General features: G+C 36.8%; 1 protein-coding gene across 1 annotated transcript in view; it reads right to left on the bottom strand.

Moving 5' to 3' along the window:
• Positions 1–15,874, bottom strand: part of FMN2 (formin 2) — a 441,094-nt gene that overhangs the window by 365,462 nt on the left and 59,758 nt on the right. The window contains exon 2 of the mRNA XM_072647566.1: positions 13,890–14,056. Within this exon, the coding sequence (XP_072503667.1) occupies positions 13,890–14,056 (167 nt within the window). The remainder of the gene's footprint in view (positions 1–13,889; positions 14,057–15,874) is intronic.

The following is a 15,874-nucleotide window of genomic DNA, read 5'->3' as shown; positions in this document are numbered from 1 at the left end:
TAAATGTTAAAAATTTTTAATGTCCTTGGGAAATATTTAATGAAATAAATAAACATGCATATAAAAAAAAAGGAAGGGTCATATGGAGCTATTTAATGGGTAGTAAATTTTTCTACTGATGGAGCCTGGGAGCCATTTATGAAGTGATATGATAAACAGTTATAAATTACAACAGTATCCTTGTAGATATTCTACAAGTCTATGTCTACAAGATTATGCAAGTATTAAAAAAATCTCCATCTCCATCATAATCTCCTGTTTTACTTGAATACAACTTCATTTTTCCAGTATTCTCTGACTTGAATCCCTTTCATTGCCCTATACTGCAGCCTATCTGGATAGTTCACCATTCCCTATTTTTTGTCCTGACCTCTTCCTTCTCTCTGTCTTTCCTCATACTCTGCTCTTAGTTTACATTTGAGCTAGCCCTTTCTTTATCAGGATATTTTGTATGTGTATACATTTTACATTTATATGTATATATGTGTGTATGTATGTATGTATGTATGAAAATGCAGGTACATATTAAGTAATAGGACTTGAACTATGCTACTTTGCCCTACTCTGGATCAAATGTAAACATGCAACCCTTGACTCAATCTGTGTATCAAGTAATACAGGCAAAAGGGAAGCAGGCTTTAATTGCTTGGAGGTGGGGTGCAGGTAGTCAGGGAACAACTTAATCTCTGAGTTAAGTTACCTTTTCTAAAAGGATTGAAGCACTCTATTTTGGAAGTTCAAGGAATTTAACCACTGTCATCAAACCACAACACTAGATCATCTCTCCCAACAAAACTGTGATTTTCTTGATGACAGAAGACAATTCTTTTGTGATAATCATATCTACTAAGAGACTGGACACACATAATTTTGGAATAACTACATGTATTTACTTAAGTTTGCAATAGAAATCAAGTATAACAGATACCTATCTTAGTGTTACACCTTACTACCCAAATGTAGAAGACAGTCCTAGACATCTCATTTTCAAGATGGCAGATGACACCTGACAAAGTAATGAAAAGAACTTCTTTAGGGTCAAAAATATTTAAATAGAGGACTCTCCCTTTTTTCAACTTGTTACTGATATATTGGCAAATCTTTGCTTTATAATATACAGCATATAAATATGAAGGAAACCTTTTGAGTGAGCTATTGGTCCTTCTGTTGTCACTAAAAAGATGATTCTGTACATTATTTGATAATATTACATTGCTATTCAATCTATTAATTAGATTCTGACAGGTATCACAGAAAAGAGTCTATTGGTTAAAAAAACTTTCAAAGCTAGAGTTTCATTAAAAAAAAATTATGTTAACGATTCTTTATGATTCCTGTTGCTCACAAGAAGTGCATCAATGTAGTAAGGTGCCCAAATTCACATATCAAAAGGGGACACATTAAAATCAGTAGTTAGGTCCTTTGTATCATGAAAAGGGGAGGGGAATAGGGACCTAAAATAAAGATTGAGACTTTTATGATGATGCATACCATGTATTGGTTGCTTCAAAAATATAACTTCCTGGAAACACCAAGCATTTGAAATTTCAAAGTCTAAACTGGTAACACTTAACTGCTTTATGAAAAGTCAAGAATTTGACTCATCAGAGGGTAAAAGAGGGTTACTGAGGGAAACCATAGCTTAAGAAGAAAATAGCAGAGATACAGAAAGAAGTGCTTACCTGTGGATGACCCATAGTAGAGAAATGAAATTTGATTTTATGCAGTAAAAAGGGAAAATCATTAACAAATTCACTAGTGTAATGTCATTTTATTGTTCCAATTATATCATTAGTTTCATATTGTACCTTTTAATTACCTACCATTTTATGAAAACATTATCCACAAACTTGTGAGAAACAACTGAAAAAAGCTCTAAAATAGAGTTTGAATCCACCCTCTGAAAGTTAATAGCTATGTGACCATGAACTTGTCATTTAAGCTGATGCTTGGTTTTTACATCTGTAAAATGGAGATCTGTAACACCCACTTTGAAGTGCTGTTATGAAATGCAATTATGTATGTACATGTTTTAGAAACCGTAAAATGCAACTAAATGGCAATTTTTATTAATTCATATACATTTGCTTAATTCAGGCATATTATTTTTATTCACACAGCAATTACTATTTTTTTTTTTAAATATAGAATGTTAGGTTTGGAAGTCACCTTGCAACTCACTTAATCTACCTCTCTCATTGTATACTTAGAGAAATATAAACTATTACCATTGTAGCTTTTTTTTTTTTATCAAAGTAGTAGCTAGCTGTGTTTGTGGAGTCCAGTGAGACTCTATACAAGTATGTGACATTATGTCAATGTAAAGTAAAGCATACTTTTCCTTTGCTGAGAAATGAATAAGATTTTCATCTCTCTGGTGAAAACCACAAATGTTATTTGTGCAATAAATTTTCAAGAATGGATAAAATGCTTTTTTCATTCCTTACTACATATAAATTGTTTTATTTCAGTGTTTCCTAGCCCAGGTGAAATATCTAAATTCCCTATTAGGAACTTTTCTGTCCTCCCACACTTCTATTCCAGAGGACTCTAGAAGCAGATGATTATGAGGTAGGAAAACAAGAAGGAGGGAGGGGACAGAACACAGTAATATAGTACAAAGGAAAGACAAAGGAATCCGGAGAGGAAGAATTTAGGCTCGAATGTAAGCTCCAGCACTTCCTTCCTGTGGGACCCTGGGCTTCAGTTTACTCATCTATATGTAAAATGAAGGATTAGATTAGATATCTTAGTTTCTTTCCAATTCTGAACCCCAAATTTCTAGGAGGAGCAAGAAGAGATGTTTATATAGGTGTAGATTTTAAAAATTACGAGTTATGAGGAGTAAAATTTTGCCATGGACCAGCAGCAGGGGAATACCACTTTATTCTATCCAAAATGTCATTTTGAAGGTTAATCTTCTTTGAAGATTTTTATGAGTCAATCCAACATTCCAAACGTATCACTGGGAGCTTTTGCTCCTCTTGGGGCATCCTAAAATCTGAACATAAAAACGTTGCAAGTGTTGGAAGAGGTGAGAAGCAGCAGATAGCTCTGAAGATGATAATTGAGGTCACAGGCTCCAATGGTGTTCTTGCAGACAGGTTGTATTCTTGCTAAAAAAGGCTTCTGGAGGAAATCATGGAAACTTCTAGACTGGGCTGAGGAAGCTGAATATTTTATTTTACAGAACAGACTGAACAGTTTGCAGAGGTCTTAGTTGGGTTAACTGCCATAATCAGGAATCCTGTATAGTCTCATCTAGGATTATCTTTGGCTGATTTACTGACTGCCTTAGAATTAAAGTCATGAGACAGTATCGAAGAGGTCCCTCCTCTGACTGTTGTGGGTAACTGACAGTTGTTTTGTCCAGAAGAGAAATTATCTCTAACTTGCTTAATAGTTGGGGTGCTCTGTGAGGTGAACACAGTGCTACAGGGGTCACTAGCAGTTACTACGGGATAGGAAACACTTCGACTCACAGAACTGGAAGTAGGAGATCTGGCACGATGGCCAGGAGGAGGGGAAAATCCTGGAGAAGCAGTTGAAGAGTTGCTGGAATACCCAATTGGACCACTGTAGTGATGGCCTAACAAAGAATATAATTGAGACACACTGTTATGTAAATGACTTGAAGATGCAGTCAGGCTTAAGAAAGATCCTGAGGCCCGCTGTACCCTGCCACGGACAGTAGAGCCCTTGTTGTCTACCTCCTGGGATTCTACTTGAGTGTTCCTATTGCTAGGATGAGATACAAGAGTCACAGCACTTTGAGATCGAACAATGTGGTCATTAGAATTATAATCAACGCCATCCAAAAGCAGGGAGATTCCTTTATCAGACCCTGGGGAGTGGTGTCCAGAAGGAAGAATACAGTTTTGAGATTGTGATTCATGTGTAGATGGAAATGGTAATGGATTGGAAGAAGGGTTCTGGCAGGGAAGTGCGTGGGCTCTTTCCTTGGAGACTCCATCATGTTTGGGCAGCTTCTTGGCTGTTTGAGGAGAGCCGGCAGGGGAAGACATGATAGCGTGAGATGGTGACCTGTGCTGCTCCTCTTCTGGAGAGGAAAGGAAGAGACTGGGAAGAAAGAATGGGAAAGGAGGGAGGAAAGAGGGAGACAGAGAAAGAAGGGAAAAGTAAACTGGGGGGAGGGGGAAGGGAGGAAAGGGGAGGGGGGGGAAAGGGAAAGGGAATGGGGAAAGGGGAAGAGGAGAGAAGAGAAAGTATGGAGAAGGAACAGCTCTGGGCGTCACCAAAGGAATGGAACCAGAATACAGAACTCAGAACCAAAAGATGATAAAATTCTATGTCGGAAACCCCCTCTGCCTCCTAAGTGACAGAAACTGACTACTCTGTCCATTCTTTTCACTCCTGGCGCGCAGCACACAACCTCAACTTCATTCGCAAACATACGCGCGCACAGCCGCCAAATCACCTCAATCTTAAATATATATATGTACACATACATATATATATATATATATATATATGTATGTATGTATGTATTTGGCAAAAATGTAAATGTGATCATAATTAAGAAGACTCTTTACATCAACTAAGTGCTGACCCACCTTATCCGAACACATACCAACAAATTATTTTTCACCTGTATCTGGATTTTTGCCCAAAATAGCCCCTTCTCACTCATAACCAATGAAAACTTAGAACGGGCTTTAAAAAAAAAATCTCAGTCCAGTTTCCTACAAGGCTAAATTGAGAGGTAGCTGAATTTCATTTGAATTAGTGTGATGATAATATATACTGGTGCACAGGTTCTTAGCCCTTCCCCTACTATGCTTATTCATGTGCGCTCTGAATCTTTTCCAATGGCTTCTCCTTCCACAGAAATCACACGTGAACTTTCTATTAGCTTTGAGGCTATTTTGTAGTCTCAATTAATAGATTGCTTTTTTCGACCGATGCTGCTTTTCTGTATTTCGTTGGTGCTAAATGGAAGCCTGACGTTTCCTGAGGAAGTGAGCATTAGGTGTTAGTAATATCAGTAAATAATCATAATAAGTGGCTGAGAGTTATATCTATTACCAAAATCATTACCAAAGTTGGGAACTGTAAAGCTAAAGTACTTTAACCAGAAATAGATCCATTATAAAAAGTTCTCAATAGTCAGGACAACCACGTTTGGTCCTTAACACTTTAAAAAAATATATGCTTTACGTCAAGTAATCTTTCCATTCTGATATACGTGTGCATAATTAACATAAAAACCAATATGTATAATAACTAAGGTTTATATGGTACTTTCAGACTTACAAAGTATTTTGACCAACCCAATCCTTCAAGGTAGTTAGTAAATATATTGTTATTATAATTATTAATTTCAGGAGGAAAGTGATGCTCAAGTAACTTGCCAATAGTCACACAACTAGCAATGTGAGATGATGTCTAACCTCATATCTTGTGACTCCAAGTACAGTGCTCTTTCAAACTATGCTGGACTGCATCACAAATAACACATTTTCAGTAATACTGACTCGGAAGTAATTTAATAGAAAGAGCATTTGTCAGTTTTTGTCTGAAATTTTGAAATTATTTTAGTTCCAGAATAATTTAGAGGCAAAAATTAAATTCTAAAAACACCATTTAAGAAGGCTCTGTGATATAAGAATCCTGGCAAACACCTTTATCCAGTTGCAGTGCTATGCCAACACAAGTCATTATATAAATCTAGATAGATCATGCAATGAGGACCTTGACTACATCAGCATTCCTCTGTTTTCATAGATAGTAATCTAGCTATCTATTTTATAGCTAGCTATCAAAATTTAGAACTGATATTCCTTGTTATACATAATATATAAAATTTGAGTTATATACAACAAAGGATAAAATAATATATTTATAACATAATAGTTATATGTAACAGATCAGTTATGTTTAATTATGCATTACATATGGCAAAAATAAAATATAATATAAGTCATATATTATGTAATATTTACATTTTATATAAAATTTAATGACATATACCATATATAAAGAATATTAGCAATACTATTTCCTTTCTGATAAAGAAAATAACTGCATTTTTTAAAATAACTTACAAATCAACTTTATTTTGTTATATATTTCATACATAAAAATAATATAGAAAGCATTCTCTTATATAATGTGTATCTTACAGGTAATAAAAATGAGTTTTGTGTGTGTACACATACAAACAATAAAATATCAACAATACTATTTCCTTTCCAATGACTAAAAAGTTGCATTTGTTTTTTTAATTAATTTAATGGTAAGAAATTTAATATTATGAAATTATCAAATTTCATTTATAAATGAAATACTATTTGCTGAGATTTTTCTCAACCCAGTTAATAGAGTACTTGGAAATTACTTATTAAGGAAAGTCAAAATTTGAAGTCACCAGCAGAGGGCACCACATGGAACTTGAATTGATTTGAGAGACTGAAAAAATGTATCTCTAAACGAAGGCTAACTGGTTGTATTTGTCTTAAAATTTGGCACAAAATGTTATATTTGCTGGACTTCTATCAGTGCCCTATGGATGTACCCATTACTAATGTCCTTTTCCATCACTTTCTTAGCCCAGTCCACTCCTAAATTCTGACACCAAGGGATGAGAAATATAAAAACGGTGACAGAAAAAATGGTAAATACAAAAGATATTTTGCATCAGGAACACAATTCCGTAACCAGATAATGAATGAATGACAAAGTATTTATTAAATATTTACTGTGTGCCAAGCACTGTTCTAATCCCTGCAGATGCAAATTGAAAAGCAAAGTGGTTCCTACTCTCAAGAAGGTCACATACTAAAGGTGGAAGTGAAGCATACAAAGAAAGTTTTGAGCGGGGCATGTAAAGAGATCCAATGGCACTTAGGGTGCAGTAGCAAAGTAGACGTCAACAAAAAACCAATGGATATTTGTCCCATGTTACACATATATAAGACATTTTGTATATATATATATATATGTATATATATATATATATATATATAAAATCAGGTTAAAAATCCCTGGTAAACACAACACTGGTAGGTAAAACACTGTCACAAATGTACACAGACGTTGTACAAAATGTACATAAATTAATACCTAGCTATTTCATGCAAATAGGAAAAGGTTTTCTAGAGTCACATGCAAATCACCTTGCTTTATGGAATTTTATTCTAAACCCTCTTTTCTATGACTTAGAATGTGTTCTAATTAATCTTTTCCATTCAGTGAAAGATTTCAGGGAAACTCATTCATAACAGTGAAAGGGGGACAAAGAGAAAAGGAGAACAAAGCCAGTTTATTTTTTAAGCATACAAATGAAAGATGATAAAATGTTAGAGGAAAGTATTTAAAACACATCTTAAAAGGTAAAATTTTTAGATCTTCTTGAATGAAAAATAAAGGCATTTCACATCTCATTTCCTTCTAATGAGAACACGATGGAAGAAAGGGGGGAGGAGGGAGAAAATCTTGTAAGTACCAAAATGTGGAATTAACTTTACTGAATAGCATTTCTAGGCAATTCTGTTAACTGCCTGGAAACCAATTAAATTTTTCTCAGCTAAGCACTTGCACTTACACACACACACACACACACACACACACACACACACACACACACACACACACACACACACACACACGTGACCAAAGGCTTAATGGGCAATACAGAAAACAAATCCCTTCATCTAAAACACCTTTCATCAGATAAGCTTGTTAGTGTATAACCCCTGAGAATTCCAAAAGTAGCAACATCCTTTGAGAGGAGGAAAAAAAACAAAACTGAGAGCATTTCTCTAATCTCCAGGGCAGAAATCTTCTCAAAACACCAATCTCCAGAGGACTTACAATTCTCTATGGCTCTTCCTAAGGAATTTGTTGTTTTGTCAAAGGATGGTGTAATGAGCATCTTTGATTTCCTCTTATTCCTCCTGCAACTTTTGGTTAATATTAACCTTACTTGACCAAAACTTGAAAATTTACTTGGAGCCTTAAAATTCCTTAGACAAAAAGTCAGAGGAAAACTCTTAATTGTCCCTGACTCGTTGGTGAAATGTAAATCTTCCCCCTCAAGCAACCATTTTGGGAACTCTGTAAAAGTAGTTTAATCTGTAACCTGACTGCCGTGGTTTACCTATAGAGTTTGTTTGATCTATATGTATATGTATGTGTGTGTGTGTGTGTGTGTGTGTGTGTGTGTGTGTGTGTACGCGCACACACACGGCACTATAGAGTTTCCTTAGGGGATGTATGAGATTACCACTCCATTTAACTAAATTTGTTCAACTTCTATGACCCTGAAGCAAGTAAGGGATTATGGTTCTACCTTTTCTTTAACATTTTATGGCCTAAGAGGAATGTATAAGATTTCAAAAAGTAAAAGAATTACCTCTCTATCACTCTGACATAATTTTGCCTATAAGAGGGCTTGTGAGATTGTAAGGAGTTTAGGTTTTCTCTGAGGTCTGAGCCTATGTCTGAGCATAAAAATTAAACCTAGGTTTTCACCCCTATAATTTATGCATTGTGGCAAATATATTTTGGCAGGAGTAAACCTACTACATGAACTCAGAGAGGAGATATTTCCTGATAATGCAAAATAAGGGGAAAACAATTAAAATGACTCAGTTATGCTACAGTGGACCCATGGTTTATCCTGGGCATGATCAACCCTCATTTATAATATCATGATTGAGGAACAAAGGATTCTAGAAATTATTATGTCCTGTTGTTTTATCACACACCCTATCTGGACCACTCCAGATTGGATGAGACCAAATAGCAGTATTGGCCCCCTGGACACACTGTTGTAGAACATAGGCCCTACCACTTTTCCTACTGAAGACAGTTTCTGTTACAGTTTGTTTTAGAAAACTTTCTGCTTTACTCAAGGGATCACAGCCTTGCTTTCCTCTTTCCTTTTTCTGCTTTTTCCGTCCCTCTCCCTCTCTCTCCTCCCAACCCCCTCTCCTCTGGAACAGCACAGCGTACTCACAAAGTTTTTCCCGTTCTGCAACTAATAGTGTTACACTGAGAAAGACCTTTGAGATCCAAAGTAAATATTTTCATGAGAAGTTATGAAACCATAATCTGATGTTACCCACCTAGCTTAATTTTGACATTAATCACTCTCTTCCAAGGGTCTAACCCCAACTTAGGAGTCACTGTCCTTCATTACTAGGCTGTCATGGGGGAAAGGAATTTGTTTTATTTCAACCTAGGGAGCAGGAGCAACAAATGAAAGTTACAATGTAAATTTCAAACTTGATGTAGGGAAAAATTCCTTTAACTAGAGGACTTGAGAAAAAGTACAATGTACATCCTTGGGAGTGGGCTTACCATGACTTGAGAAGCCTTCAAACATACTGGATGACAACTTCTCAGGGATATTGTAGATGTTCAGGAAGGAACTTGTCTTCTTCTGTTTGAGAGAAGGTGCATCTTCTCCAATCTTAGATCAAAACTGTTTTCCTAACAGGCACTTCACTAAATCGAGGTACAGCCCCGTAGCATCTATCCTGACTTAGCTTCCTCTGTTGATTTGGAGCATCAGCATCAGAGCTAGCCTTTTTATTCAATTTCTTTGAGTGCTAGCTCTCATTTCATAATTCTATTCAGCTGGATTTTATCCAGCTTTCTCTTTTTTTAAATCAATCAATCAATCAACAAATATTCATTGAAAGCATGCTGTAGGCTAGGAACTATGCTAACTGTTGATGCATTTCCAGTATTTGATGTCAACACTGAAAAACAAGAATGAATCAGTGTGACTGCCCCTTTGTTTTCCAAGCTCACTGCTCTATTCTAAGACAATAACTGAAATTCACTTTAAAAAATAAGCTTTCATCAACATTTTTATGTTATTCCTCTTTTCCAAATTTTCCTGGAAGGCCAATTTCCATAGCTACTATTATTTCTTCAGAATTTTCACATTATTTTCCTTCTCTGAACCCACATATTTGTTAAAAGTTCCCTAAATTCCCTTTCTGCTTAAAATTTCTATAAGCCAACAACAATCAACAGTCAATAAGTACTTATTAAGTTATCCAGTATGTGCAAACACTCAGAGTATGAAGAAAGGCAAAGGATTATGCTTGCTCTAAAGGAACTCATAGTTAGGTGAGGGGTACAACATGCAAATAGCTAAGCAGAACAAGATAAATACAAGATAAAATGTTCATAATCATAGAGGGAAGGCACTAGTATGAAGGGGGATCAACAAAAGCTTCTTGTAGAAGATGAGATTTTAGCTAGGATATGAAGGAAGTCAAGAAGCAGAGAAGAGGAGGGAAAGAATTGCAGGCATGAGAGATAGCTAGCGAAAATGTCTGGAGTCAGGAGATGTAGTTTCATGTTGTAAGAACTAGGAGGAGGTCAGTTTCACTGGATCATACAATAGAAGGTCATCAGTAAAATATAAGACCAGGAAGGTAGGGGGTGGAGGGCTTGCAGGCTGTGAATGTCAAGGAAAGGATTTTATATTTTACCCTGGAGGTGATAGTTACTGGAGTTTGTTGGATAAAAGGGTCAGGTAGAAAGGGTGATATGGTCAGATTAGGAAAATTGATTTGATGACTGAGTGGGAGATGAACTTCAGGAGAAACCTGAAGACAGGAGACTAAGCAGCAGACTACTGTAATAGTCCAGGTAAGATGAGGGCCTATACCAGGGTGGTAGCAGAGGAAGAAAGAAAGGGGTCAGTGTTACATAGCATATGTTATAAAGGTAAAATCCACAGTACCTGAAAAGAGATAGCTTATGAGAGGCATAATAAAGAATGAGGAAATAAAGATGACACCAGGTTTCCATCCTGGGTAATTGGGAGCCTTCTAATTTCTTCAAAATCCCCTGATTTTTACCCAAAATGAAGATATAAGGGTAGCATATTAAAAAAGAGTTCAATTTGCCTTTAATTATTTCAACTTTAATGTTTCAACTGACTTGGCTTTAACCATTTCAAAGAGAAAAAATTTTCATTATCTGACATGGAATCAATCTACCTAATTTTAGAAATAGAGTTGTCAGTTAAGTAGCAAAAATTTAAACACCTATTGTGTAATCTGCTAGGCACTGGGGAAACAAAGACAGAAATGAAAGAGTTTCTTCCTTCAAGAGGCTTACATTCTTATCAGATGCTTACCTACAATGCACAACAAAGGATGCAAAGAAAAAGATGCACTACCAAGGGTAATGTTCTGCTCTTGAGACATACTACTGATCCCCATACGTACAATTTGAATTAAAATACATATAGGGAAAAATTCCAATTTCACATGAGAAATTCATTAATGTTGCTAATTTATCATCTCTTACCTGAATTGTTTAAGCAATACCAGTAATCAAAGGTCATCAGATTTTCTCTTGGTTTTCAAATGGTTAATTTTTTAAAAAGAAACAAAATTGAAGTTTCATGGTACTTTGACATTTTCAGCTACATACAGCTAGACCCTTAAATCAACTTACGACAAATTCAAATGGAGCATAGTGAGGGGCCCTGGTGAGAAAAGACCCCAGGATGAAACTGTGAAATGTGAACAGAGAAGATGGCACAAGACAGATTGTTTCGGTATATCCATAGTTAGGGGGTGCAAGATCTATGATGATCCAGCAAAGGAGACTGAAAAGTAAGGGTCAAAGAAATATGAGGAGAACCAAGGGAGAATAATGTCATAAAACCCCATAAATCCAGAGATCACATGGGAGGCAAAGGCAATCAACAGTATAAAAGCTGCAGAGAGGTCAAGAGAGATGAGGACTGAGAAAAGACCATCACATTTGCCAATTAAGAGATCACTGGTAACTTTGGAGAGAGCAATTTCACTTGAGTGATGAGATTGGAAACCAGTTTGCTAAAGGTCATTAAAGGAGTGAGAAGAGACAAAGGTGGTCAACAGGGAGAGAAAGCTTTTTTCTTTCTTTCTAGGGGTTTGGTTCTTTAAAGGAGGAGAGATCTTGCTTGATAGTTTGAGGGGATGGTATAGTCCAGTGAGATGCTTTTCAAGGTTGGGGTGGGGAGGGCACTGCATGTAGGCATCAGGGAAGGAACCAGTAGATAAGGAGAGATTACATTTTAGAGAGATCCTTCTTGACCCCTGCTATACATCATTTGACACTGTTGACCACTCTTCTCCTCCTGGATACTCTCTTATTCGAGTTTTTGTGATCCTGCTATTCTGGGTTCTTTTCCTGCCTGTCTGATTTGTAATAGTCTTAGCACATATGTGGCTGGGTGGGAGGTAGCATGGGGGGGTGGGGGGGGATGGGGAGGCTGTCTCCTCCAGCAAATAAATTAAAAGAAGAAATAGATGTGAGACAGTTACTCTGTTCTGGTTACCTCCTCTTTCCCACCCCACCCCCTGTTCCTTCAGATTATTTGCTTCTGAGCTTTACGTTAAAGAGGATAAATTGTCTTGGGAATAGGCATTCAAGCAAAGGCAGGTGCTGAACATGAGCTATAAACAACAGCTTTCTGCATTTGTGTTTATCAGAGGTCTCTTCTGACTTGCCAAGATCTGATTTCTTTTAGTGATTGGCTTTAAAAGCTTCAAAACTCTGAGGGAGAGGAAATAAAGACTGTCTTCACCCTGCTTATTATGCTCCTCAAGTTCCGTCTCCACGATGACTCACACCTCTGTCAGAGGAGACAGAGAGGAAAGGCTCAGACTTATCCAATTGCTCCTATAGGCGAGGGGAACTATTTTTATGGTGCTGAACAAACCCTGCCAGCAGTGGTCAGCTGACATGTCCTTACACAAAAAGAACACTTACAAGCTTTGAAGACAGACAAAAGAAAAGCCTTGAGAAGAAGGCTTCACAAGTTACTGAACATCCTAGGGAAATTTTGCTCAGAAGGAAAGTAGCCAGAAGGTGACAAAATAGCCTGTTCAGCCACTGACCCATTTTAGTGTAAGTTCTGAACAGAAATTGAGCAAGAACAAGGATTTCTGTGGCCCACAGAAAGGAAAAAAGAAACAAAAACATTTCCTCTTATTCCATAACATTTTTCCCTTCAAGAACTACACATTTCTTTCTAAAACTCATTACTACCAACAAAAAGCATACCCACCTTTGAGACACCCAAGTTAGTGGGTCAGATGGTCTTGGAACTAAATATGAAATTAATGCCATGATTTTTATCCTTTCTAGCACAGAGCCATATCCAGCTGAGTCAATTATCCAATAGCCCCTTTCTGACAGGAATTCTTATACATCTGTTCTCAAATCTGATCCCACTGAAGCCCAATACTGTGTACAAACCACATACCTTAAGAAAGATGGGGGATATTTTTTTCTTTAAAATAATCCCGGTGTGCTGATGTTATCAATAATGATGACTATGCCTTTTGAATTGCTTTCCTAGGGCATTAACTGTCTTGATCAGCAGTGGGTAGGGAACTACAATGAAGCTTCTTCATGTGATTATCTAAATACATAAATGAGTTATGAAATGTATTGATGTAGTATTCAAGGGTTCGTGGAAACCCCGGTCCAATGGGAACAACACTCGTACCCTGTGGAATGGCATCCGCTGAATCATGGGAAGGATATAATATGCTAATATGCAGCCGGAAGAACGTGTATCTAAGTATCTGCAAAGCCAGGAAAGATGATTTATCTGGACAATACACTCATCAGCGATTGAGACGCAGGCTAGAAAATAGTCACTATAACTGTCTGCTAAGCCAAGGAAGTTTGACAGATTAAAAGCAACCACACAGGTGAAAAAAATGTGAAAACCTGGAACACACCGAGTTCATTCGAGAAAACCTACTGAGAGTCAATGGGGAGGGGCAGCATGTATGGTGTTCTATTTCAGAGTATACAGGGTGATTAGAGAGTATTACAGATCAAAGATACCATTCCTGCAGCCTGGAATACAAGCACGGATATATTCCATGACTTACATCAAATGGAGCTGAGCTTTGCTGGGCACTCTGGTTACACTGCTCCCTGAAGCAGTCGCTGAAAGGAAGTAGGAGACCCATCGCAATAATCCGAGAACAAAATTTCTCCGCTTCTTCTGGTGGTGCGTTCTCTTGCTGGCTAAACAGCTTTTCCAACAGAGTGCGCCCTGTCAAGATTATGAAATATAGTAATTAGGAAAGGGCTTGCTGATCACCTTGTTCAGAACATCCTCAGTGAAGAAGCACTAAGGGTTATCACCAGGAGCAACAGGGTTTCTAAGACTACGCTATGACGCTATGAGGTGGCAGACAATAACTGGGACGAAAAGGAGGTTCTCAAACTCCTTAGCAATTTTGCAGCCTGGAGAAAGAGTGGTCACAAGGTTTGCCCATTAGAATAGTCACTTGTACCAGAAGAGGTTGAACTGCAAAAGTTATGGACTAGATCCTTCCCCCTTCAAAGAGGGGTAGGTGGAAAGAAGGGAGGGAGGGAGGATAGATGATAGGACTTTATTTATTTCCTTTGGAAAAATCCAAAGAAAGGCACTCACAACACAGAGGTACATTAAAAAGTTCCCTGATCAGGAGATCTGGGTATTTAGATCCAGTGTAGCAAACTCTTCCACTAAAAAAAAATGAAGCACAAGAGGCACTTTTTTATTGTTATGAAGATGTGAATGTAAACATAAAACCGTCACGACTCCTTCAGTCTATCAATCAAGAACTGGAAGGGGTCTAAAGTGTCATTTAACCCAACCATTTCATTTGAGAGAAAACTCAGCCTCAAAGACATTAAATGAGTTCCTAGGTAACTAACACAGGTAGTAAGTTGCAGAGCCACAATTCAATCTAACCCCTCTAATACCAAATCCGACTGTCTTTCCCACTGCATCACACTCTGAGGTCTCAATCAATTTTGGAGAAAAAAGGAAATATTTTTTCAGAAAATTCATCTAGGCTTATTGATCCTGTATAGGATAGGTTATATGGAAGATTATGTTAGTTGTGTAACAACTGTGAATGTATTATGGAATCCCTGAGCCCATTAAAAAGTAGTTAGAAAGCTAAAGTCACAATCTATTTACTATGAAGAGACGATAAATGGTGGAAAATGAAGAAGCAAATAGAGCAGGTCAACTATCACAGAAAATTATCCCAGAGAGTTGTTGAAGAATGGAAAGAAAACTCTTCAGGAAGAAATATAAAAAGGAGCATTTAGGGTTATCTGTGTGAAATTGGTACTATTAAAATAATTTTTATTAACATTGTTTACAAATCCACAAAATATATTTACTAAGTACTGTACAACCTTAATAGCTGCCTAACTTTGCTTTTCTGCAACTTTTTCTCGCTTACACATTCTTCACATTGATAACTGTTTCTCCTCTGCTCACAAAATGGTTCCGTTTCTAAGTGAAGTATAATGTCATTATCTTGTCATTCAAGACATCCCCAATCTCCCTTTCTTGACTTTTATTACACTGCTTCATTTCCCAAGCTCTATATTCCAGTCAGACTTACCTTCCAAACATTCACTTCTATTCTTGTTCTCTCTTCCACACTAAATGTGTTTCTTTTTTACTTTTTCCTAACTTTTTATTATTTTACTTTTCAATTTTTATTTTCAGTTCCAAATTTGCTCTCTCCCTTCTCCCTTCCCCCATTCATTAAGGCAAAAAATACAGTATCCATTATACATATAAAGTCATGGAAAATATTTCCACATTAGACACATTATGAGGGGGAAAAGAGCAAGAACAATAAATAAAGGAAAAAATGCTCCAATATTCATTCAGAGTTATTAGTTGTCTCTCTAGGGATAGACACATTTTTTTTTTCATGAATCCTTTGGAATTGTCTTGGATCACTGCCTTGATAAAAGCAGCTGAGTCTTTCATAGTTGATGGTCATTACAATAGTGCTGTTATGGTGTACAAAGTTCTAGTTCTGCTCATTTCACTTTGTATCAATTCATCTAAGTCTTC

The sequence above is a fragment of the Notamacropus eugenii genome, chromosome 2 (genome assembly GCF_028372415.1).
Source record: "Notamacropus eugenii isolate mMacEug1 chromosome 2, mMacEug1.pri_v2, whole genome shotgun sequence".
Taxonomy (NCBI): Eukaryota; Metazoa; Chordata; class Mammalia; order Diprotodontia; family Macropodidae; genus Notamacropus; species Notamacropus eugenii.
Note: the sequence above shows the minus strand (reverse complement) of the source record. Positions and strands in the feature narration are given on the sequence as shown.